Source organism: Phyllobates terribilis, unplaced genomic scaffold (genome assembly GCF_046119375.1).
Source record: "Phyllobates terribilis strain yellow unplaced genomic scaffold, ASM4611937v1 Scaffold_1__5_contigs__length_1240528914, whole genome shotgun sequence".
NCBI lineage: Eukaryota > Metazoa > Chordata > Amphibia > Anura > Dendrobatidae > Phyllobates > Phyllobates terribilis.
In genome coordinates this window covers 1,156,030,900-1,156,058,167 of record NW_027362761.1, presented here as the reverse complement: position 1 = coordinate 1,156,058,167, position 27,268 = coordinate 1,156,030,900, and the positions used below count along the sequence as shown (strand labels likewise).

Here is a 27,268-nt window from a genome sequence, read left to right as displayed (position 1 = left end):
TCGCCATTTCAAAACTGTGCAGAAGGGTGCATAGGTCCCTGATCTGAGACCACTCCTCCAGCGTGATTTGCCCCACCTCTGGATCTCGTTGGCCCAGGCTATACGTCAGAACGTATTGCACCAGTGCTTGTCAGTGCTGCCACAGTCGCTGCAACATGTGCAGAGTTGAATTCCACCGGGTAGGCACATCGCATTTTAGCCGGTGAAGTGGCAGGCCCAACGACTTCTGCAGAGATGTAAGTCGCTGAGCTGCGGGATGCGAACGGCGGAAGTGAGCACACAGCGACCGTGCCCTCTGCAGAAGGCCATCTAGTCCGGGATAGTGGGCTAAAAATTGCTGGACAACCAGGTTCAACACGTGAGCCATACAAGGCACGTGTGTGACATTGCCCCGGCGAAGGGCCGCACCCAGGTTTGCAGCATTGTCGCACACGGCCTTCCCTGGTTTCAGGTCCAGTGGAGACAACCATTCATGAAATTGGTTCTCCAGAGCTGACCACAACTCCTCAGCTGTGTGACTCACATTTCCCAAACATTTCAAAGTAAAAACCGCCTGATGACGTTGAGCCCTACTGCCAGCATAGTAAGGATGTGTGCAGGATCCCTTCTGCGCAGTTAGAAAGCTTGTGGCATGACCAGACAGGCTTTGGGTGCAGGTGGAGGACCGAGAGGAGGTTGAGGAGGCAGAAGCAGTGGAGGAACTTTGAGATAAAGAGGATTGACGCACAACTCGTGGGGACGGCAGCCCCTTGTCCTGCTGTTACCATAGTTACCCAGTGCCCAGTCAGCGACATGTAACGCCCCTGTCCATGCCTACTCGTCCAAGTGTCTGTGGTGAAATGTACCCTGTCACACACAGAGTTTCTCAAAGAAGCGGTGATGGTGTGTGCGACATGCTGGTGGAGCGCAGGCACACCTTTCTTTGAGAAGTAGTGCCGACTGGGCATCTGGTACTGGGGCACTGCGACGGACATAAGGTCTCGAAAATCCTCTGTGTCCACCAGGCGGAAAGGCAGCATTTCTGTAGCCAAGAGCTTGCAGATGGTGAAATTCAACCTCTTAGCTTTCTCATGGCTAGGAGGAAATGGTCTTTTACTTGTCCACATCTGAGGGACCGAGGGCTGGCTATTGTGCTTAGACGCGGTTGATAAGGATGTCCCCGGCAAACTGCCGGTCTGTGAGGAAGATGCAGGCGGACATGATAGGTTGCATTGATCCAAAGGTGGTGCTATCGATGTCGGACAGCGCTCAACACCAGCTGGTGTTACCACCTCCAAAGAAAATGATGACCTGCCAATCACGCTGGCTGTTGCGGGTAAAGAGGTGGCAGGTCTGCGTCCCAAAACAGGTGTGACTGCTGTCCCCCGAGTCACAGAGGATGAAGAGGCCGCGGATGCACAAGATATGGCAGACGGTGGTTGGCCCGGCCGGCTAGGCCACATTGTAGCACAGTGAGCTTCCCACTGCAACTTATGCTTCATGTCCATGTGCCGGTTCATGCATGAAGTACTCAAACTATGTATTTTTTGGCCTCTACTTAGCTTTTGCTGACAAATGTTACAGATAACACGAGTTGGGTCATCTTTATCGATCTGAAAAAATGCCCAGGCTATGTAAGGCTTAGCACCCATGCGACCTGAAGAGCCACCACAACTTGTGGTGAGAGGCAGAGTTGTGTTTGAGGATGCAGTTGTTGACGTGCTTCCAGTACTACGTCTCTGTCCAGGAAGGCGCAACCTGACCTCGTCGTCACTAGCATCTTCCTCCACCTCCTCTGCTGACCTCATCTCTTGGCTGACTGTGGGTTGACAGTAAGTGGGATCTCCGACCTCATCATCATCACCCTGTGTGTTATCACACCCGTCGTCCTCAGAGCCAACCTGTTCTTGCCCTGACAAAAAACTAAAGTTGTCGCTCCAATCAGGTATTTGAGTCTCATCATCGTCTTCCTCATTGTCTCCACCAACATGAGTTACAGTTTGGGAATGAGGGTCTACATTATGGTCGGAACCTTCAGCGTCTGGTCCTGGATCCGACTCATAAAGATTCTGGGCATCAGTGCAGATCATTTCCTCGTCTGGATTCACAGAAGCGCTGGAGCAGACCTCTGATTCCCAGGCTATAGTATGAGTAAACAGCTCTGCAGACTCAACCATCTGTTCTACCTCATACTCAGACGGGCAGTTGGAGATTTGGGAGCTGTGAGGAAGCAAGTGCGATTGGGGTGACACCTTTGAGGACTGGAGTATTTGTGATGTTGAAGTTGATGTGGAGGAGAGCCCACTTAAAGGAGCACTTGATATCCGTTGAAGCACCTGCTGTTTTTGTGCCTCATCTGGAATTTGTAGCGATTGGCGTGGCCGTAAGAAAGGGATCTTATCACATTGTCCACTAAAAGAAGTAGACATTTTAGTTTGGCTGGAAGATGGTCTTTCTTCTGCAGATGTTACTGTTGCTTTAACACCTACCCCACGGACAGAACCTTTTTTCCCCTTCCCAACACGCCTATTCCCCTTTCCACCAGCAGCAGGCCTTTTTCCACTCATTTTGGTGGTTAACTAATTCACAACTCTGGAGTTGTTTGCACAAAAAAACAATGGATGGGAACCGAGCAGAGCTGAGTGGCCAAACTGTGGTATTAGGCCAAAACTATTGGCTGGGTTAGATGCAGAAAAAAATTATATTCAATTTGCAACCTGATGGAGGTCATTATAGATGGACTAATAGAACAAGTCCCACTCACTGCTAGAAGCCCAAATATTTTTTCAGAGCTAGATGCAGAAAAAAATTATTTTTAATTTGCAACCTGATGGAGGTCAGTATAGATGGACTAATAGACCAAGTCCCACACACTGCTAGAAGCCCAAATATTTTTTCAGAGCTAGATGCAGAAAAAAAATTATATTCAATTTGCAACCTTATGGAGGTCAGTATAGATGGACTAATAGACCAAGTCCCACACACTGCTAGAAGCCCAAATATTTTTTCAGAGCTAGATGCAGAAAAAAAATTATATTCAATTTGCAACCTTATGGAGGTCAGTATAGATGGACTAATAGAATGATGCTATGCCCAAAAGGTTTTACTTCACTAGGTGCAGTAAAAAAATTGGTATTCTATACACTGGTAGTGTAGCTTGCAACAACGATAGGCTACTCCACTGACTAACACACTCTGCAATAGGCCAAAAAGGATTAGCTTTGCTAGATTTAGCCAAATGCTGTGAAAAAAACTTGCACAGCACTGGCACAGACCTGCCTGGCAAAAACTGATAGGAACTGATGTAACTTAGTCCTGAAAAGGACTGCAATTACAATTAGTCTTTACTCCCACAACCTATCTATTTAAGAGCACAGACCTGCCTGATAAAAGTCGTAGGAAATGCTGTAACCTAGTCCTTAAAAGGACTGCAATCACAACTATTCCTTACTCCCAAGCTATCTGTAGATTTGTGCGAAAATTGGCTTTAAATTAACAAGTTATAGCGCACACAGCAACAGCGGTGCCGTCTAACACGCAGCTGCAGCAGTGAGAAAATGGTGGCGACGGGGAAAATGGCTTGGTCTTTTAGGGCAAGGACATGTGACATACACTGCCAATGACACATGCCCTTGCTTGTGTGAAAAAAAGCACTTCGCTCCGTGTGTGCGCTGCTGATAGGCTGACAGATTGCACCTCCCCACTGCAAATGCGGGAAAGAGAAAAAAAAATGGAGATCTTCATTGTTCCTGCAGAGATCCATCCCCTGCCCCTCCCCCAAGCCCCTCTGTACACTCAAACTGCATATTAACATTCATTTTCAGCATTACTGAGAAAAAATCCAGTTATGATTTTGGTGCACGAACAGTTATCGAACATAACCTCGAACAGCCAAATTTTTTTCAAATTGTCCCTGTTCGCCGATCGGCTCGAACACCGCCCAAAACAGCTCGAATTTGAGATTGGCGAACAGTTCGAGTCGAACAACGCTCATCTCTACTCCCGACGCTTTTCATCATTGGGAATCATCAGGGGAGTAAAAAGGAAGGGGATACCAACACATGTTATCCCACAGTAGTGCTTGGTAATGAGACTGCATATTCCTATGTGCAATATAATAATAATTTTTATTTCTATAGCGCCAACATATTCTACAGCACTTTACGTTTTAGACAGGACTTGTAAAGACAATAAAAGACGTTACAGAATAACAATAATCACATAAATCTACAGATACCAGGAGGAGAGAGGGCCCTGCTCGTAAGCTTACAATCTATGAGGAAATAGGGGAGACACGAAAGGTAACAATTGCTTGTATTGTACTTCAATGTAATAAATAGGGTAATCACATATTGCTGAATGAGCCAGTCACCAACCAGTATGTGAACAAGTCCAGACACAGAAGTCTATTAAGTACATAGGAATGTGTTAACAGATGATACATGGGTCCTGATTTTGAAGGAAATTTTGTATGGGAAAAAAGGGATAGTTAGATAACTGAGGTGAGGCGATAGGCCAGTCTAAAGAAATATGTTTTTAGGGCACGCTTAAAACTGTGGGTATTGGGGATTAATCGAAGAGTCCTGGGTAGTGCATTCCAAAGAATTGGCGCAGCACCTGAGAAGTCTTAGAGACGGGAGTGGGAGGTTCAGATTATTGAGGATGTTAATGTTAGGTCATTAGCAGAACGGAGGGCGCGGGTAGGATGGTACACTGAGATGAGGGAGGAGATGTAGGGCTGTTCTGAAGCATGGAGCGCTTTGTGGGTGAGGATGAGGAGTTTATATTGAACTCTCTAGCGGATGGGTAACCAGTGCAATGACTGGCACAGGGTGGAGGCATCAGTGTAGCTGTTGGCGAGGAATATGATCCTGGCTGCTGCATTCAGGACAGATTGGAGAGGGGAAAGTTTAGTAAGAGGGAGACCGATTAGTAGAGAATTGCAGTAGTCCAGACGAGAATGAATTAGAGCAACAGTAAGAGTTTTTGTAAAGTCAAAGGTAAGAAAAGGTCGAATTCTAGAAATGTTTTTATGGTGTAGATGACATGAGCGAGCAAGTGATTGGATGTGGGGAGAGAAGGAAAGATCTGAATCAAGTATGACCCCAAGACAGCAGGCTTGTTGCTGGAGAGTAATGGTGGAGCCACACACGGAGATGGCAATATTGGGCATAAGTAGGTTAGTGGAGGGAGGAAACACAAGAAGTTCAGTTTTTGAAGGGTTCAGTTTCAGATAGAGAGAGGGCATAATGTTAGAGATAGCGGAAAGACAATCACTGGTATTTTGTAATAATTCAGGGGTGAGGTTAGGAGACAATGTGTATAATTGGGTGTCAATATGACCGTGGTACCCCATTGTTGTTAAAATAAGGATGTGGTATGTCCATTTAGGAGGTACATTACCATAATATCCTCAATAGTACAGTCTCGAATGGAAAAAAACCCTCTTGTAGGGTTAAGTGGCATAAGTTGAAACCAGAAGTTTACATACCCTATATAAAAAGACACATATGCATGTTTTTCTCAATATCTGACATAAAATCAGAATAAACCTTTCCCATTTTAGTTCAATTAGGATTACCATAATTTTAAATATTTACCAAATGCCAGAATAATGAGAGAGAGAGAATGTTTTAAGGCATTTGTCAGGGACGCACAGAGACGACACTAGGGAGATCACACAATATCTCACCGTTACCGTCACTCTGTCAAAATTTCGTCAGGGATTCGCAAGCACACAAACCTGACTACTCACTACGTAGGTGTCGGCAAGCGACTAGTGAGCGTATGGCGTGACACTTCTGGATTCCAACGCATGGAATATGTGTATACGCCCTGTACGGTTACTGTCAGCTTTACGATAGCCCAATTATTATTATTCGCTGCCTCCACCATCCAGATTTGAAATATAATACAGGCCTGGTCGGACACCTGCGTTCTGGTAGCGTATATAGCTTCGGGGGAGGGAATGATTACAGGACAAAAGAAAAAAGGACTATTACATTTTATATTTAATCCAAAAGGGAGGCAGTGTTATGAAAAATATGCAAGATTTTACAAAAGTGGACAATACAATACATAGGCAGTTACACAAAATAATAAGGATTAATAAAGAAACTTACTCTATACAGTTCGCAGGGACGACTCAACATAGGTGGAGGGGAGACACTCCAGATTTGACTGTTATCGAACAGGATTCATTGCTATAATAAATATATACTCCCTGCAAAGAATGCTCATCTATCCTCAATGGATCCTTTTATGCATAAGGGGAGACTGGCCCACACACCCCCTATGCTGACATCACGGGGGCTGGTCTCCAGCCTGCACATTTTATTTAAGATCTCTGGTTTTTGGGATAACTTATGGCTGGTTGATCCCAGAAGCCCAAAAGTGATACAATTTTTTCTATTATGATTTTACCTTCATTTAGAGACCACACATGGCGTGGTTGCAATCTGCTATTTTGTTACTTTCGCGCCACAGCCCCCAGAGGGGCTTTCGGTTACGAAAAAATAAGGATCTTTTTCCTTGGCTGACCCTGCCACTAAAAATATGTGTCCCATTATTAGCAGAGTTATGAAACTTCCAATATTTCATATTTGTATCGGCTCCAGACATCCTGGAGTTTGTGTTAAACCCCTTTTGAACCTAAACAAGCTATTTCCTCTTTCCTTCCATCTCTGCCCTTATGCTGGAGGTGTCTATTTCACAGGTCTGTGTTTAATTCTCCCCTGCCTCTGCCAGGGAGAAAGACTCTCGCATTTTAATTAGGTTATAGCTTTACAGTCACTTCTGTAGGTGATAATTTGCAGAGAAGGATGCTGGACTGTCAGCTCCCCTCTTGTGACAAATGGTGGATAAGGGAGGGGTGAAGAGGGGTTTGGGAGAAATGGTTCATATTTTCTTAAGATCTCCCTGACAGAATTTTTATTACTTACTGCAAAGTCAAAGGTTTACGTACACTAAGATTACTATGCCTTTAAACAATTCTGGACTGCCCATATGATGATATCATGTGTTTGGAAGCTTCTGATAGTTTTTTTTGGCAACATCTGAGTTAATTAGAGACACACTTGTGGATGTATTTTAATGCACACCTGAAACCCACTGCTTCTTTGTGTAGCATCATGGGAAAGTCTAAAGAAATCAGCCAAGATATCAGGAAGAGAATTGTGGACTTGTACAAGTCTGGCTCATCCTTGGGTACAATTTCAAGATACCTGAAGGTGCTTCGTTCATCTGTACAAACAATTATATGCAAGTACAAACAAGATGAGAATGTCCAGCCATCATACAGCTCAGGAAGGAGACAGTGTCCCAGAGATGAATGTGCTTTGGTCCGATATGTGCATATCAACCCAAGGACAAAAGCAAAAGACCTTGTGAAGATGATTGCGGAAGCTGGTCAGATTGTGTCAATAACCACAGTGAAATGATTACTGTATCAACATGGGCTGAAAGGCCACTCTGCCAGGAAGAAGCCATTACTCCAAAAGAAACATAAAAAAGCCAGATTAATGTTTGCAAATGCACACAGATACAAAGACCTTAATTTTTGGAGATGTGTCCTGCGGTCTGATGAAACTAAAATTGAACTTTTTGGGCATAATGACCATCGTTACGTTTGAAGAAAAAAGGGAGAAGCTTGGAAGCCTGAGAACACCATCCCAACTGTGAAACACGGGGGTGGCCGCATCATGTTGTGAGGTTGTTTTGCTGCAGGAGGGACTGGTGCACTTCACAAAATAGATGGCATCATGAGAAAAGAAGATTATGTGGCAATACTAAAGCAACATCTCAACACTTCAGCCAGGATGTTAAAGCTTGGGTGGAAATGGGTCTTCCAAATCGACAATGACCCAAAGCATACTGCCAAAATGGTAACACAGTGGCTTAAGGATAGCAAAGTCAATGTTTTGAGGTGACCATCACAAAGCACTGATCTCAATCAGCTGCTGGCCTCTGATTGGCCGGTGGCTGGCATTAGAAATGCTGTGCAGAGAGCCGGTCTCTGCGCTTCAATGCAGCGCTGCTGTCGGTGGCTCCTCCTGGACCAGGTCGGGATCATCAAGGGGTCTGTGCCTGCGGGCCGCATGTGCACAAAGGACGCTGAGGGAACGGAGGACAGGTGAGAACAATCTTTTTTTTTTCTTTTTTTATGTGTGTGAAGAACAGCGCAGGGGACAATTCAACCAGATGGGGACCTGGATGGGGCATTACTACAGGATGGGGGACATTACTCCAAGACGAGAACCAGGATGGGGCACATTACTACAAGATGGGGACCACCAGGATGGGGCACATTACTGCAAGATGGGGACCACCAGGATGGGGCACATTACTGCAAGATGGGGACCACCAGGATGGGGCACATTACTCCAAGACATGGACCAGGATGGGGCACATTACTGCAAGATGGGGACCACCAGGATGGGGTACATTACTCCAATACGAGGACCAGGATGGGGCACATTACTGCAAGATGGGGACCACCAGCATGGGGCATATTACTACAAGATGGGAACCACCAGGATGGGGCATATTACTACAATGTGGGGACCAGGATGGGCACATTTCTACAAGATGGGGACTTCCAGGATGGGGCACATTTCTACAAGATGAGGACCAAGATGGGGCACATTACTGCAAGATGGGAACCACCAGGATGGGGCACATTACTGCAAGATGTGAACTACCAGGATGGGGCACATTACTACAAGATGGGGACCACCAGGATGGGGCATATTACTTTAAGATGGGGACCACCAGGATGGGACATATTACTACAAGATGGGGACCAGGATGAGGCACATTACTGCAAGATGGGGACACATTATTACAAGATTGGGAACACCAGGATGGGGCACATTACTAGATGTTTGCCAGAATTACTATATGGTCCTAATGGTAAAACAATATTATTGTATGTGGCCAATTTGAGGAAGCAAAATTGTAAAAATTAAAAATAAAGCATGAAAAAATATTTTGCCACTAAAAATGCTGTTTTATATATAAACTAAAGTAAACACAAAAAAGTGCACGTTTATTATCGGCACATCTGTAACGACCCAAGCTATAAAAAATAAACACAGCAAAAATGTTCAGATGGTGTATACAAAAAAAATGGTATCACTAAAAATGTCACTTTGACCTGCAAAGAATGCGACCCCCCCAAATTCTAATTTTTTCCATGTGCGGCCCATATACCCAGCCGAGTTTGAGACCCCTGGCCTAACAGCCTAAGGCTGTGTACAAAATAGGATATTTGTAATGGGTCATCCATTACAGATAAAGGTAAAGCTTCTGAGACCTCTAGTAAATCGTTTTTAAACCAATCGTATAGGGAAAATCTATTTTCTTCCCTGTGACTCTTGTATGTCTTAGTATGACCGGTATCCTGCAACCCCTTTAATGTATTTTTGTCCCTTTTGAACAGAACAACTCTGCCAAATGTCAAAACGCATAAAGAATTGCAATACAATTCATTTATTATAAATAAACACATTTTAGATGGTAAATACATAAATTTATACAAAGTATACAGAAAAAATTTGGGTGGTACTTTCAAATTAAAATACTGAGACTGTACAGTACTTTCACATTTTAGGAAACCCACAGGTGTACACGTACAAGTCCTGAGATATTAAAAATATATAAAATAGGAATATGATCTCAGGCCTCAAGTAGAGAAATGCGTTTCCCCCAGTTTTTATTCTCATCGTAACCCTTATAAACTAGAAATGTGCAGATCGAGTTAAATTTGTTACACCAGTTTTCCTCAAAATTTGGATTCAAACAAATCCAAAATTTTGGGCACTCGATTGGTGTTTATCCAGCAAAATTGCAGCCAGCTGCTCCCTGTCCGGTCTTGCTCTTCAGTTCTCTCTTCCGGTAGGTGCCGCCACGGGCTAGGTTCCACGTGTGTACGCATTTCCTCTCCCTCACCACTTTCCCCCATGATTGAGCATATCTGCCCAAATCAAATTTTGGGAGATTCCCTCAATTCTACCTTCCCCCTGAAGTGGAAACTACATAATGATGAAGAAATACCATATATTATATGTGCATGTAAGTTTGAAGTATACACCTGATGGAGCCACACAAAAAATGTCATAATTTACGCAAGGTAAGTCCAAAACTTCATATGAAATAACTGAGGGATCAATAAGACGGTAGTGTAGATTGAAGGTGTTGACATCCTTGTCGAATAACGACGACCGGTGAATATAGAGAAACTTCTGGTGCCTAGAGGTGGCCACACTGATGGCGAAACCTGTGAGTATAGAAAGTTATTGCAGAAGTTAGTGCAAGCTATAAAGGAGCTGCTTTTATTTAGAAGCCTCACCAATCTTATCCATGTACAGTGTCAGATGAAATCTCAATTTATTTTAATAGAGCTCAGCTGCAGTACCAGACACGGCATATGGACAGTAGTGGTGCTGTTTACAGTCGGTGGCCGGAAAAGGCAACTTTTTTTTTTCTAATCTTACATTGCATTGTTCACAGACACTAAATGTAAAAGTTAATATTGCTTTATGATTTGCATGTTATCATTTTTTTATTATATAAAAAACTGTTTTATCACATATGTAAATGAGGGTGCATCCTTCCGTCCCCCTTCAAATATAATACTACGCCCCTCTCCTCATGGTGATTGGCAGCACTTGCTTTGGAGCATTGAACTGATAACACTCCCTTGCCCTCCACATACTGACACTGGAGCAGCCGGGGGTCTGAATACACAGTGTCAGTGTGCGCAGGGGCAGAGTTATCAACCCACTCTCCTATTGGTGTAGCAGCCAATACAGTGGCGGCTAATGCTGACCGGACAGGGATGAGAAGGAGCACACACTGACATGCAGGGGAATGAATGAGTGCACACAGTGTGTGCACATTTTTATCCCTCTCTTGTGCACAGTGGCCGCTCACTGCACACAGGATCTTAAAGCAGCAGCAGTCAATGCTGACAGGAGAGAGATGAGACTGCACACACATGGACACTGGGTGCACACACACGGACACGGGGTGCACACACACACGGACACTGGGTGCACACACATGGACACTGGGTGCACACACACACTTGGACACTGTGTGCACACGGACACTGTGCACACACTAGGACACTGGGTGCACACACACACTAGGACACTGGGTGCACACACACGGACACTGGGTGCACACACACGGACACTGGCTGCACACACACACGGACACTGGCTGCACACACACACGGACACTGGCTGCACACACACACGGACACTGGCTGCACACACACACGGACACTGGCTGCACACACACGGACACTGGTTGCACACACACACACACGGACACTGGTTGCACACACACACAGACACTGGCTGCACACACACGGACACTGGCTGCACACAGACACTGACACTGGCTGCACACACACTGACACTGGCTGCATACACACTGACACTGGCTGCACACACACGGACACTGGCTGCACACACACGGACACTGGCTGCACACACACGGACACTGGCTGCACACAGACACTGACACTAGGTGCACACAGACACTGACACTAGGTGCACACAGACACTGACACTAGGTGCACACAGACACTGACACTGGGTGCACACAGACACTGACACTGGGTGCACACAGACACTGACACTGGGTGCACACACACACGGACACTGGGTGCACACACACATGGACACTGGGTGCACACACACGGACACGGACACTGGGTGCACACACACGGACACGGACACTGGGTGCACACACACGGACACGGACACTGGGTGCACACACACACGGACACTGGGTGCACACACACACGGACACTGGGTGCACACACACACGGACACTGGGTGCACACACACAGACACGGACACTGGGTGCACACACACACACACGGACACTGGGTGCACACACACAGACACTGGGTGCACACACACAGACACTGGCTGCACACACGGACACTGGGTGCACACAGAAACTGACACTGGGTGCACACAGACACGGACACTGGCTGCACACACACACACACAGACACTGGCTGCACACACACGGACACTGGGTGCACACACACACGGACACTGGGTGCACACACACGGACACTGGGTGCACACACACACACACACACGGACACTGGGTGCACACACACACACACGGACACTGGGTGCACACACACACACACGGACACTGGGTGCACACACACACGGACACTGGGTGCACACACACACACACGGACAGTAGGTGCACACACACACGGACACTGGATGCACACACACACGGACACTGGGTGCACACACACACGGACACTGGGTGCACACACACACACACGGACACTGGGTGCACACACACACGGACACTGGGTGCACACACACACACACACGGACACTGGGTGCACACACACACGGACACTGGGTGCACACACACACACACGGACACTGGGTGCACACACACAGACACGGACACTGGGTGCACACAGACACGGACACTGGGTGCACACAGACACGGACACTGGGTGCACACACACGGACACTGGGTGCACACACACGGACACTGGGTGCACACACACACGGACACTGGGTGCACACACACACGGACACTGGGTGCACACACACACGGACACTGGGTGCACACACACAGACACGGACACTGGGTGCACACACACAGACATGGACACTGGGTGCACACACACAGACATGGACACTGGGTGCACACACACAGACACTGGCTGCACACACACAGACACTGGCTGCACACACACACAGACACTGGCTGCACACACGGACACTGGGTGCACACAGAAACTGACACTGGGTGCACACAGACACGGACACTGGCTGCACACACGGACACTGGGTGCACACAGAAACTGACACTGGGTGCACACAGACACGGACACTGGGTGCACACAGACACGGACACTGGGTGCACACACACACACACACAGACACTGGGTGCACACACACACGGACACTGGGTGCACACACACACGGACACTGGGTGCACACACACACACACGGACACTGGGTGCACACACACACGGACACTGGGTGCACACACACACACACGGACACTGGGTGCACACACACACGGACACTGGGTGCACACACACACACACGGACACTGGGTGCACACACACAGACACGGACACTGGGTGCACACAGACACGGACACTGGGTGCACACAGACACGGACACTGGGTGCACACAGACACGGACACTGGGTGCACACACACGGACACTGGGTGCACACACACGGACACTGGGTGCACACACACACGGACACTGGGTGCACACACACACGGACACTGGGTGCACACACACAGACACGGACACTGGGTGCACACACACAGACATGGACACTGGGTGCACACACACAGACATGGACACTGGGTGCACACACACAGACACTGGCTGCACACACACAGACACTGGCTGCACACACACACAGACACTGGCTGCACACACGGACACTGGGTGCACACAGAAACTGACACTGGGTGCACACAGACACGGACACTGGCTGCACACACGGACACTGGGTGCACACAGAAACTGACACTGGGTGCACACAGACACGGACACTGGGTGCACACAGACACGGACACTGGGTGCACACACACACACACACAGACACTGGCTGCACACACACGGACACTGGGTGCACACACACACGGACACTGGGTGCACACACACGGACACTGGGTGCACACACACACACACGGACACTGGGTGCACACACACACACACACGGACACTGGGTGCACACACACACACACGGACACTGGGTACACACACACACACGGACACTGGGTGCACACACACACACACGGACACTGGGTGCACACACACGGACACTGGGTGCACACACACACACACGGACACTGGGTGCACACACACACACACGGACACTGGGTGCACACACACACACACGGACAGTAGGTGCACACACACACGGACACTGGATGCACACACACACGGACACTGGGTGCACACACATACGGACACTGGGTGCACACACACACACACGGACACTGGGTGCACACACACACACACGGACACTGGGTGCACACACACACACACACGGACACTGGGTGCACACACACACGGACACTGGGTGCACACACACACACACGGACACTGGGTGCACACACACACACACGGACACTGGGTGCACACAGACACGGACACTGGGTGCACACAGACACGGACACTGGGTGCACACAGACACGGACCTTGGGTGCACACAGACACGGACACTGGGTGCACACAGACACGGACCTTGGGTGCACACAGACACGGACACTGGGTGCACACAGACACGGACACTGGGTGCACACACACGGACACGGACACTGGGTGCACACACACGGACACGGACACTGGGTGCACACACACAGACACTGGGTGCACACACACGGACACTGGGTGCACACACACACAGACACTGGCTGCACACACGGACACTGGGTGCACACAGAAACTGACACTGGGTGCACACAGACACGGACACTGGGTGCACACAGACACGGACACTGGGTGCACACACACACACACGGACACTGGGTGCACACACACACGGACACTGGGTGCACACACACGGACACTGGGTGCACACACACACGGACACTGGGTGCACACACACACACACGGACACTGGGTGCACACACACACACACGGACACTGGGTGCACACACACTCACACCGACACTGGGTGCACACACACACACACGGACACTGGGTGCACACAGACACAGACACTGGGTGCACACAGACACGGACACTGGGTGCACACACACGGACACTGGGTGCACACAGACACAGACACTGGGTGCACACAGACACAGACACTGGGTGCACACAGACACGGACACTGGGTGCACACAGACACGGACACTGGATGCACACAGACACGGACACTGGGTGCACACACACACATGGACACTGGGTGCACACACACACACGGACACTGGGTGCACACACACACACGGACACTGGATGCACACACACACACGGACACTGGATGCACACACACGGACACTGGATGCACACACACGGACACTGGGTGCACACACATGGACACTGGCTGCACACACACACACGGACACTGGGTGCACACACACACACGGACACTGGGTGCACACACACACACGGACACTAGGTGCACACACACACACGGACACTGGATGCACACACATGGACACTGGCTGCACACACACACGGACACTGTGTGCACGCCCTGTCATCTCCCTTTCCTTTGTATAGCGGCTACTCACTACACAAAAGATCACACAGCAGCGTGCAGCCATTATACACACGAGAAGGAGACCTGTTGTACTTTTTCTCCTTCTCCTGTCCATGAGAGCCACTGCTGCTTTGTAATCCGGTGCAGCGAGCGGCTGCTAAACACAGGAGAAGGAGATAAGAATTCTGTCTCTGTATCAGAGTCTTGAATCTAATTTGGCAATGCAATCATCCGCGTGTGGTCAGATTTTAAATGGATTATCAGGAGAAGGTGGAGAAGCTTTTTATTATTTGTTTTCACACTCAGACCACAACTCTGATCAAAAGAATTGGCCCATTTTTCTTGAACATGAGAAAATCTGATTTGTGCCTGAGATCTAAGGATGACTGCTGGTGTTTTTTTTTCATTCCCACTGTGATAAATGAATGATATGACCGATGTGTGATGAGCACGCTTGTAAATGCATCAAGATATCTTTCAATATTATTATTGTCTATAGAAATGTTTGTGAAAATGACAATGGTAGCTTCATATACTGTATAGTTTATACTTACTGTAGTGATCCTATTATCTTAATTGAGGAGCTGTGAAGAAAAGAAAATATAGTAAGAATTCATCAGTTCGCTTTCCGAATTTAAGAACTGGTTTATTTTTTTTCAACCCATATTTTAGAATTGTCTTTGAGGAAGCCTGCATGTGTCTTCACTTTTTGCTTTCATTTGTAATTATACTAATTCTAGAGTATAGTTTTTAAAGTCTATGAGCACCTTTCCACAGATTTGTTTTATTGTTCACTTGCTCCCCAAATGCAAAGTGAAAGAAGCACTCTCGTTATTTTATTTTTTTATTTTCAAAACCTGTGTAAATTAATGCGCTGTAAGTGCAATCAAATACTTACCGATTCCTGGCTTCTAGCACCTCTCCAGTCCTCTTCTCATTGGGATCATTGTGTGAGATGAACGTGGCTTTTACAGTGTAAGTCTATGGAGCGTCAGAACAAGGGTCCATAGACTTAGATTGCAAAAGAGACTTCTGGCTTTTACATAAAACCCAGTGTGAACCGGCAGTCGCGTGAGTGCAAAAAGGACTGGCGCAGCGCTGTAAGCTGGGGAAGACGGCAATTGGTAAGTATTTGATTGCTCTTACAGCAAACACCATATATATTTAAACAATTTTAGCAAATAAAATAACAGGAGTGCTTCTTTAAGCAACTTTCTAAAAAGTCTTCATTATCATTTTCCACCATTTTGTTTCTGCAGAATGTCTCTGTCTTTTATGTAACTCAGTTCATTTGCAAAAATGTTTCTGATGGCTTTCTCTGCTTATCACCTCCTTTCTTTTTGTGTTAAAGTTAACAGCAGGGAAGGGGAGAGGGTCAGACACAGATCTCCATAGTGTGGAAAGGGGGGAAGACATCTATAGTCTCAGAGAGGGCAGAGAAACATGCTAAAGATTCAAGTAAATCACATAAAGAGGAAATGAGTGCAGGATAGAAGCTGTGCTGACAGGACAGCAGCACCCTGGATACACACAGAGCTCACATCCAACCTATATTACTGGTAGATATACTACCACGAGAGAAAAATCTGAAACTTTTATCTGGCTGCAAACTGTATATGAGGGGGGTCTGTAAATGAATGAATATTGCAGACTGAATTGTAGTGTAATTTTATTAACTAACGGTAACCAATATACCATGTGAAAATATTTGATCTCCATGTCAAAAGTGTCCATAGCATTTATGTTCTAATTCTTCTTGTCATTATATGATGCAACCAGAATTAGACTTAATCTATGTCATTCACTTTGAATTATGACTATATGGCCTCAACTTGTCTCTTGAGTCGCTCACAACTCTGCAGTCTCCTTACTTCCTTGTTTCTGGCAGGGCGAGCTCTCCTCCTTGATTGACAATTCTGGTTAGTAGCAGAACTGTAGTATTAGTATAATTATAAAACTCAGCACAAGTGCTGCTGTAATGCATTCAGCTAATAGTGATTTGTTCTGGAGTGTACACTGTGTGACAAAGTCTCTGATAAAGTGCTGCAGGGGAAATATGTTTCCCTGAGGCTATTAGCTTCCGTAAATTAAAATCATGAAGTTTTCTCCAGCATGTTATTTGTTGAGAAGGGTTAAACTCCATTTTAAAAGGGAGTGTTTTTTTGTGAATGACCATTGTGAAGGGTAGGAGGTCATTCACCATATCTCCACCTCAGGGTGTGGTCTGGGGTTTAAATACTTAGCCTGCTGAGGCATTAAGAGTTCAGTAGATCTGGAGAGAGGAACTGCAGATCTGTTTGTGTTGAGCTGACCTGAACCATGTGGAGTTGCTGAACTCTGAGCAGGTGGATCCCTGCTACCACAAAGACTGTGCTTTTGTGTTACCATTTTGCTTTGTTTTCCCTGTTTTGCCCAAAAGGCCGTGTTTTCTTTTATGGACTCGGTGTTGGTTTATGCTGCATTTTAGTAAACCAACCAAAAGTTTTAAAGAGACAGCGTACCTATGTCAGCCTCTGTGTGCAGCTGAGTTAGCGATCTACCACAACTGTTATCACTATATTTTAATATAGAGATAACAGGACATTTGAACAAGCATATGGCTCAGGAAAGTGAGAGCGGTGATTTTGTAGCACCCTGAGGATTCGGCTGCTACAGGAGTATTGCACCTCAACCCAGAGGTGTGATATTCCACTCCCGGGTAAGGAAGGAGTGTGGAACTGAGCTCAGATAGACTGCATGCACTACATACATCCCATTCCAGAGGAGCAGGCCGACGGCACTCCCACTTAGAAATGTGCAGGTGCGACCGAGCCTGTTCCTGGCTGGAGTGGGAGGGGGGAGGAACATCCCATGTAGTGTAGGGGCAGATAGGGGGAGCAGTCTGGGTAGTGGTAGGAGCTCATTGGGTGCTGGTCACCTGAGCTCACACATAGAGGGCTATATAAGGTGGGCACCATCAAAGATCAGGGTCAGACGCAGAGAGTAAGTCTGCTGCAGAGGAAGTCAGCCTGCAGCAAGGGAGCAGAACAGACCTGAGCCTGAAGAGTGAGAGAGTGGAGTACAGAAAGACCCAGAGGGGGACAAAGAAGGGACCCAAGAACCCAAATAAGAACACCGGGTGAGGAGTCAGCAGAAGGGTACCGGAACCCAAGCTGGTGGGGGTAAAGACATTCCCCAGCCAGAGACCGGAGACCGTGGGCAGAGTCTGTCACGGTCACCCACTACATTCACCCTGAAGGCACACCACATGGAGGGTCAGGGAACCTGAGGCCAAAGGTTGCCCAACAGAAGGCCCGAGGGAGCTGGATTTAGGTGAATCACTGGTGGGGACGGCTGAAGAAAGGACAGAGGGAGAGCTCAGGGCCACGCTCCGGACTTGTTTGGGGGTTGACCGGATCCAGGACCTGGTGGACGCAGCACGGCTCGGGAGGTCACTTGGAGCTAGAGTGACCAGGAACATCTGCAGTAAGTAAAGACCCTTAACTGCACTACCCGAGTCTGTCATCATTACCGGCTGCACCGCACCACCACAACCCCCATCCTCTGCGCCTGTCCCCTCTGAGGCTATACCCCTCCCGTTGGGGGTTATCCCACCAAGCTGCGCATCCACCATCAGCCTCAGCGGACCCTGCTGCAGCGGCGGCCACAGTGACCGCATCACAACGGGTGGCGTAGTCGACACAACGAACTTTAATAACATCAGTAAGGACTGCCACATAAACCTGAGCTTGACGCCCTGGGCACGGGACCGGGTCACAGCCGCTCGGAGACTACAACCCCCCCATCTGATCCGGTGCCGGGTATTCCCCTCAAAAAGGAATATGTCCCAGGGGGCGCGTCAACTTTGGCGTAGTCGGCAGGATTACGTGCCCGCAACACCCGGGTACTGCGTGCCTGAAGAAAAGTGCAAGTTTACCTTAGAAAGAAGACTCCTGCCGGTTCCGGAGGGTCCACGCCATCGGACTCCATCACCAGTCGTTTCCCGCCGATTGTCCGCCATTTCCAGCTTGTTCCCGCCATCTGCAGAGTTTCCCGCCACTGGGCGACGCTTCCCGCCAAAACCGCAGATTTCCCGCCTTGGAAGAGCAGCGGACGCCATTATGGGCGTGCCAAAGGAGGGCAAGAGGCCACATCCCATCGTGGGCCGGGACAGAAAATGGCGCCAAAAGTGGAAACCGCCCCCACCAACAGAGACTGTGATGCTGGAGGTGTCTGTCAGCGTGAAAGAACTCCCCCTGGAGCTGACAGTCACCGAGTTGCCCCGGGACCGCCCTCGAAGTGGGAGGGGACGAAAGAAAAGAGCAAAGATGGGTGTCGCTTGGAGCAGTGTAGAACGAGCGCACCCGGAGGCAAGAGGTCTAATGAGGAGTAGCGGAGAAGCTCACCCGGAGTCGAGGAGAGAAAGAGTAGACCCGGGAATGGAGCGGCAGCAGAGCAGCACCGGCCCGCTGGCCAGGAGCCTGCTGGAGGAAGAAGGAGGAGAGCAGAGCAGCACCGGCCCGCTGGCCAGGAGCCTGCCGGAAGCAGAGCAGAGCAGCACCGACCCGATGGTCAGGAGCCTGCTGGAGTCAGCAACCCCGCTAGGCTTAGCGGAGATCCTGGCGCAGCTTCCCCGAGATCGGGAGTGCGCGCGGAGTGCCCTGGAGGGCCTCGCGGGAAGGATGGCCCGAGTGCAGAGGGAGATCCTGGCGGAGTGGGGCCGGGAGATGGCCCAGCAAGCTGGAACCCGTCCACTTAACCCGCTCCCTTGGAAGAAGACATCGACTGCCTCTGCGGATGACGCGGGAGGACCCAAGGCCGGAGACGGCGCAGAAGAGGGAGCGAGACGCATGGCAGCAGGTAAGGGGGATGCCTATACCCCATACCGGAAGACCGCTTACCTGCCCCAGCTCCCCGTCGCAGAGCCCGAAGGTCCCCCGGCCGTACCCGAGACCGCCATGACATCGCCACCGACTAGGCCCCGACCGGAAGCCGCCGTCGCGACCCCGATGACGTCACGCATCGTGACCCGGAGCGTGGCGCCGGAAGAGGAGCCTCCGGCCTGGTCACAGGGCCTAGCATTTCCGGGCGCCGCATCCAAAGCAGAGCCATCTACCTCCGCGGAGCCTCCGGCCTGGTCGCAAGGCCAGGTAACCCAGGGCGCCGCCGTCCTAACGGTGCCCTTCACCTTCCAGGTGCCCCAGGCCTGGCCGCAAGGCCTGGGCAACCCGGGCGCCATCACCACCGCGCCCGCGCCCGCAATACCAAGGGTGCCACACCTGGGGGAGGACCTCTTCGGCCAGCTCACATGGCCGGACGGGCGGCCCTTCATCTGGCCCGAAGGGTACCCTGAGCTGGAGCGGCAGAAGCAACTAGGTCCCCTGTGTGAGCCCCTGATCCCGGCTCCAAAGCCCGTGACTCGGGTCTCGCCTCCCCTAGAAGAGGCTCAATTTGCGTGGGACCCCAAGGGAGAAGATCTGATGGGGTTCACCGGAGAGACTCGGGCAGCTGCAGCAGCGCGCACAGAGTGTTGCCGTCAACAGCTGGCAGAGTTCAAGAGAGAGCGGGAGGAGAGGCAGGCCAAAGAGCAATGGGCCCAGACCCGCAGCGCGGAGCAAAAGAGTCGGACCAGAAGGGACCCCCGTGCAGCAGATCGTCCCCGTACCATCGGGACGGTAATAAAGTTTAATGCGCAGCATGGGTGGGGCTTCATAAGGGACCGGAACACCATGGGTGACGTCTTCGTTACACGACGGGACGTCGAGTCCCACCTGCCAGAGGGTCACAAAGGCCGTGACCTCTACGTCGGTGATGAGGTAACGTTCACCCGGCACAAGTGTGCCAAGGGACCTTACGCCCTCCACGTGCATCGCTTGACGGAGGAGGAGTTGCGGTGCGAGGAGGAGGAGCAAGAGGACCCGGACGGGTCTGAAGAAACCACCAGCCGTAAGATAAGAGCAGGAGGCAGACGCCGTTGAGTGCGGCAGAGCAGGAGACTGTATATAGTTGCCTGTCGGGGCACAGTGAATCGGAACTGAAACTGAAACTGGAACTGTTGTTGCTGCTAAAATAGTCCCCGTTGGGACCAGCGAACTGTTACCTGTAACCCTTTCCATACCAGGCTGAGGACTGTGAGCAGCCATCCCTTTCCCTTTACCTGGCCGGGGACTGAGAACGGCCAAAATTCCCCTGTACATAGTTGCGCTTGCTAAAGCGCCCCCTACCGGTTTTATAGGAAAAACCATTTTTCTAAAAGACTGTCGCACTCTACCTGGTCACGAGTTGCACAGTGACCAGAGGAACAGAAGAGAGAAAGAGACGACGAGAATGTTGTTTACCTGAAAAAGTTTATATATATATTTATATAGTATTTCGTATAATATTTAATATGTTTTACATGTTTATAAAATGTTGTATGTTTTGGTGTTTTTTGTCTTTGCAGCCCGAGGACGTGCTGTGATTTACCAGGGGGGAATGTAGCACCCTGAGGATTCGGCTGCTACAGGAGTATTGCACCTCAACCCAGAGGTGTGATATTCCACTCCCGGGTAAGGAAGGAGTGTGGAACTGAGCTCAGATAGACTGCATGCACTACATACATCCCATTCCAGAGGAGCAGGCCGACGGCACTCCCACTTAGAAATGTGCAGGTGCGACCGAGCCTGTTCCTGGCTGGAGTGGGAGGGGGGAGGAACATCCCATGTAGTGTAGGGGCAGATAGGGGGAGCAGTCTGGGTAGTGGTAGGAGCTCATTGGGTGCTGGTCACCTGAGCTCACACATAGAGGGCTATATAAGGTGGGCACCATCAAAGATCAGGGTCAGACGCAGAGAGTAAGTCTGCTGCAGAGGAAGTCAGCCTGCAGCAAGGGAGCAGAACAGACCTGAGCCTGAAGAGTGAGAGAGTGGAGTACAGAAAGACCCAGAGGGGGACAAAGAAGGGACCCAAGAACCCAAATAAGAACACCGGGTGAGGAGTCAGCAGAAGGGTACCGGAACCCAAGCTGGTGGGGGTAAAGACATTCCCCAGCCAGAGACCGGAGACCGTGGGCAGAGTCTGTCACGGTCACCCACTACATTCACCCTGAAGGCACACCACATGGAGGGTCAGGGAACCTGAGGCCAAAGGTTGCCCAACAGAAGGCCCGAGGGAGCTGGATTTAGGTGAATCACTGGTGGGGACGGCTGAAGAAAGGACAGAGGGAGAGCTCAGGGCCACGCTCCGGACTTGTTTGGGGGTTGACCGGATCCAGGACCTGGTGGACGCAGCACGGCTCGGGAGGTCACTTGGAGCTAGAGTGACCAGGAACATCTGCAGTAAGTAAAGACCCTTAACTGCACTACCCGAGTCTGTCATCATTACCGGCTGCACCGCACCACCACAACCCCCATCCTCTGCGCCTGTCCCCTCTGAGGCTATACCCCTCCCGTTGGGGGTTATCCCACCAAGCTGCGCATCCACCATCAGCCTCAGCGGACCCTGCTGCAGCGGCGGCCACAGTGACCGCATCACAACGGGTGGCGTAGTCGACACAACGAACTTTAATAACATCAGTAAGGACTGCCACATAACACTTAGCTTGACGCCCTGGGCACGGGACCGGGTCACAGCCGCTCGGAGACTACAACCCCCCATCTGATCCGGTGCCGGGTATTCCCCTCAAAAAGGAATATGTCCCAGGGGGCGCGTCAACTTGGAGACCTGCTTGTCAGGAACTGACAGGGAGGGAGAGGAAGGTGAACAGCTTACTGCTGTATAGAAATTAATGGGCTGGAGAGAGGTGATTGGGATGTTAGGAGTTAACTTCTCTCCTGGAAATTAACTACTGGGTACACTTGGCCAGGGTCTTGGCAGGCGCTAGTGGCTGAACTCCATGGGAACCATCTGTACACTATGTAAGATAAAGCTCTTGATACAGGAAAATGACAAAAGGTAGAAAAAGCAAGTCCATTACAAACTTGCTTATTTTCAAACTTTTTAACTAATTAAAACAATTTAATAACATTAAAATACCCCTTTTAAGCTAATGTAATTGCAAACAAAAGGTGAATGAAATCCATCACACATCCATACCATTTTCACTGAAATAAACACTGGTAGAAGCCAAGGTCATAATGAAAAGCTTGGGGATTTTAAGGATGGCACCTTTGCAAACAAGTCACTTTGTGAAATTTGTGATCTGCTTGATCTGTCCTGGTCAATTGTGAAGTTGAAGTGACCAAGAAGCTCAGGTACAAAATGGAATGATATAATTGGACTAGGATTAGCGCTATGATAATTACTGGTTGGGGATTATTTGGAGGGCAGCACGGTGGCTCAGTGGTTAGCACTGCAGCCTTGCAGCACTGGGGTCCTGGGTTCAGATGCCACCAAGAACAACATCTACAAGGAGTTTGTATGTTTTCCCAGTGTTTGCGGGATTTTCCTCCAGTTTCCTACTAACACTCCAAAGACATACTGATAGGGAATCTAGATTGTGAGCCCCAATGGGGACAGTGATGATGTCTGTAAAGTGCTGTGGAATTAATGGCGCTATATAAGTGAGTAAAATAAATAAATATCCACTGCAATGTATGTAATATATGAGATAAGAGAAGAGAAAAAGTCAACAAAGTTACCCCCCAAGTAAATCCCAAATGGCGCTTTTATTACATGCATCTAACCTCACCTCAAATCAGAAAATCATTTAGTTTTAATAATAAGTCAATAGATAAATTGTAGAGAGTTATTTTGCTTACCGGATCTGATAGACCCATTTTTAAACATTGAAGCAAGGTATTCATAGCCGATGACCATCAATACATCTACCAGCTGTTCTTTATGGCTCTTTTTTCCATCTTGGGGCCTATTTAGCCAAATCTGTAGCATTTGGTATTTTTGCTCTAGTCTATTACTATAGAGACTACAACATGCTTTCATATGTTCTTCAAGGCCAAGTGGTCTCATTAGATGAATCCAGTCATCATCTTTTATTTGAGATATCAAAAAGTAGATATCGTATTCACAAAACGCTAGAGATAAAAAGAAAAATTACCATTATTAATTTCTGTCAATGAGCAGCAATACCAGATATGACCTATACTCAGATGTGGCACTGTTTCTGGAAAAAAAAACAACCCTTTTTGGAATCCTTGACCACCCCTTTAAGGTTTTATACAGGACGCTTTATGATTCTGAATGGCGCACAATGTGACACCGTATTTTATCTCATTACTTTTCAACAGGTTTCATATAAAATTCAACAAAAAAGCATTGCAACAACAAAATTGGGCCAAACAGAAGCAGAATAAGACCCCATGGAAGTTTATGGGTATCATATGATGATTTTCTACAAATGGGAAGTTGTATAGAATCATGGTACTGCAATGTGCATGTTATTAAGGAGGAGCATTAAAATAGGATTCATGTTTACTTACGTTTTGAGGGTCTCTCAGATGAAAGGGCTAAAACAGATAAAAGCAAAAAATTAAATATCAATAGAAGAGTTTAGAGTTTACACTATAGGAAGGCATTTATGATAGATACCTCCCACTGCTTTCTTCAGTTGGTCCATTTTAGACCGGAAATCATCTTGAAGTTCCATCAAACTTCTTTTCCTTCTTGCAGGACATAGAGCTGAAAAAGTGGACAAAGGACATAAAAATACAGAAAATACACTTTGAAATGAGGGGCTGTGCAGTGGGGCATGAAATGAAGGGCTGTGCGGGGGGCAATGAAATGAGGTGCTGTGCGGGGGGGCATAGAATGAGGGGCTGTGTGAGGGGGCCTTGAAATGAGGAACTGTGCAAGGTGGGCATGAAATGATGAGCTGTGCAGGGGGCAATGAAATGAGGTGTTGTACATGGGGGGCCATGAAATGAGGTGCTGTAAATGGGGGGCCATGAAATGATGGGCTGTGCAGGGGGCCATGAAATGAGGGGCTGTGCAGGGGGGTCATGAAATGAGGGGCTGTGCACATCCCTAAAGTACATTACTTTTTTTTTTTTACTTTTGCTGATATTTTTTTGTGCAAAAGGTAACAATATAAGTGGAAGTGGTCATCAGAGCTTGTTATCTAACCCATCGTAGGGGAATGTGCATTAAGGGCCCTTTTACCTCTGACCCATTCCTTTGCTTTAGGGTGGGGGTGCCATTGGCTTCATCTAGCTAGGGAACCAAAATACCTTGTCCCAGCTTTGAAAGGAGTCATTGCCATCTATGTAGACAATGGATAAATTAATAATGCGATTTACCATCTTGCACCGGCCGGTTGGAGTGCTGAAGCACCTTCACTATGAGGCGTCCAAGTTCCTCAATATTTATGTCCATGAGGTCCTTAATTATATCTACTATAAAGGAAGCAAAACCAACAATTTATAGTACATACCTATATAATATAATATTCACACAATTAGACATTCTGAACCATACTATGAAAAATTCATGAAAGTTAGAAAAAACATTTTTACGTTGTGGAGTAGGATACAGAGACGGACATATGATATGTGCAGCCGTACTGTGCCCGAACAATAATAGGACAAGATTAAAAAAAAATTGCAGATGTCTAATCTCATAAAGCCTTTTTAAAGGTAATAAGTCGGCAGAAAATTATGTATTTAAATGTTTAACAAAGGGAACAATTTTCATTTTTGCACTTTTCCCTTCCCTTCTTCCGAGATCCATAACTATTTTTTTATGTCTTTATTACCATATGAGAGTCAGTTTATGGCAAAAAGATTTGTAACTTTGAAAGACACTATTCACTTTACCATATAATGTACTGAAAAATGGGGAAAAAAATTCTAACTGGGGTGGAATGGTGAAAAAAAAATACAGTTCTGCCATTGTTTTTGAGGTTTTGTTTAGTGTGCAGTAAAAAAAATGACCTAGAAATATGATTCTTTAGGTCTGTCCAATTACAGTGATACCAAACTTGTATCATTTTTCTTTTAAAAAAAATCAGAACTTTGTAAAAAAAAAAAAAGAAAAAAAAAATAATTTGTCGCAATTTTTTTTTTTATTCTGCTGTTTACGAAATGGATTAAGTAATTTTATATTTTCAGACATTGGACATTTGTGGACTTACATAGATACAAAATATAATTTTTTTGGGGGGGGAGTGGGTATTGGGAAAAGGTACTGATTCACACATTAAAAACTTATTTAAGAAAAACAACTTTTTTTATTCTTTTACTTGAACCTGTGATTGTTTGATCGGTTGTAGTACTTGTATATTGTTCTATGTAGTTAATTTAACAAATCCTGGCGGCTCAGGGGCCCTTCAATAGGCCCCAAACTGCCCTGCCGAATGGGCATTGGAACAGACCTGTGCACAGATTGTAATGTTTAAAAGTTGTTGTCAAAGATTGACAAAGGCAGTTAAGTGGTTAAGTAGAAGAATATTAGCTACCTCCAATCACTGCCATGAGAGACAGGTGCTGTCTGTATAACACAGCTGTAACCCACCGTGTATGGTGCAGGCTCAGCTACTGAGTCCGCTCTATAATTGTGCAGGCAGCCTGTGCCATACATGTAACGGACTGGAAGGTACAGCTGACTACTGGGGCATGAGTGATAGTAGAAACATATTAGTAGGTTGTATAACTTACTATTTTAAGCTCATTTATGTAAAATTTAATTAACCTAGATGGCCAACTGCCCCTTTAATGTATAATTAGAAATTAAATTACTTTTCTTGAAGGTAACTTTCAATACTTACTTTCTTCTTCTGGGTTTCTTAAGGGACCTAAAAATGCAATAATCGCAATCGATAAATAAACTAATACAAAAAAATAATGATAATAAAATAGTGAAATAAAATGTCTACTTTATATTTTTTTAGTCCTCCTTATTAACTTGAACTTGCAATTGATTGTCCGCTTATACCGTGTTCTATGATACAGTATACTATAGAGTATGATAAAAATCAAGGTCTTTTATGAAGCTCAGCCTGTGGCTGGGCTTCATAGGAAGACAAAGATGGCAGCAATAGAGGCAGACCCGCAATTGACATGAAAACCCTTTTAAAGAAAGGGAGGGCAATGAGTTTCCAGCTGCATAGTTCGGTGTTTTCACAAATATTAGAGGATTTGTACCCG

At 47.7% G+C, this 27,268-nt stretch overlaps 1 protein-coding gene across 2 annotated transcripts in view; it reads right to left on the bottom strand.

Moving 5' to 3' along the window:
- Positions 1 to 9,113: 9,113 nt before the first annotated feature.
- Positions 9,114 to 27,268, bottom strand: part of LOC141172859 (uncharacterized) — a 91,770-nt gene continuing 73,615 nt past the window's right edge. Inside the window, exons 7-13 of one of the 2 annotated variants that reach the window (XM_073657462.1) lie at positions 26,890 to 26,916; positions 25,424 to 25,519; positions 24,717 to 24,806; positions 24,608 to 24,634; positions 23,930 to 24,202; positions 15,768 to 15,797; positions 9,120 to 10,255 (exon numbers count right to left, since the gene is read on the bottom strand). In XM_073657462.1, coding sequence (XP_073513563.1) covers positions 15,781 to 15,797; positions 23,930 to 24,202; positions 24,608 to 24,634; positions 24,717 to 24,806; positions 25,424 to 25,519; positions 26,890 to 26,916 — 530 coding nt within the window. In that variant the 3' untranslated portion in view covers positions 9,120 to 10,255; positions 15,768 to 15,780. Of the gene's footprint in view, positions 10,256 to 15,767; positions 15,798 to 23,929; positions 24,203 to 24,607; positions 24,635 to 24,716; positions 24,807 to 25,423; positions 25,520 to 26,889; positions 26,917 to 27,268 lie in introns of both variants that reach the window. The other variant, XM_073657471.1, reaches the window with a different exon arrangement.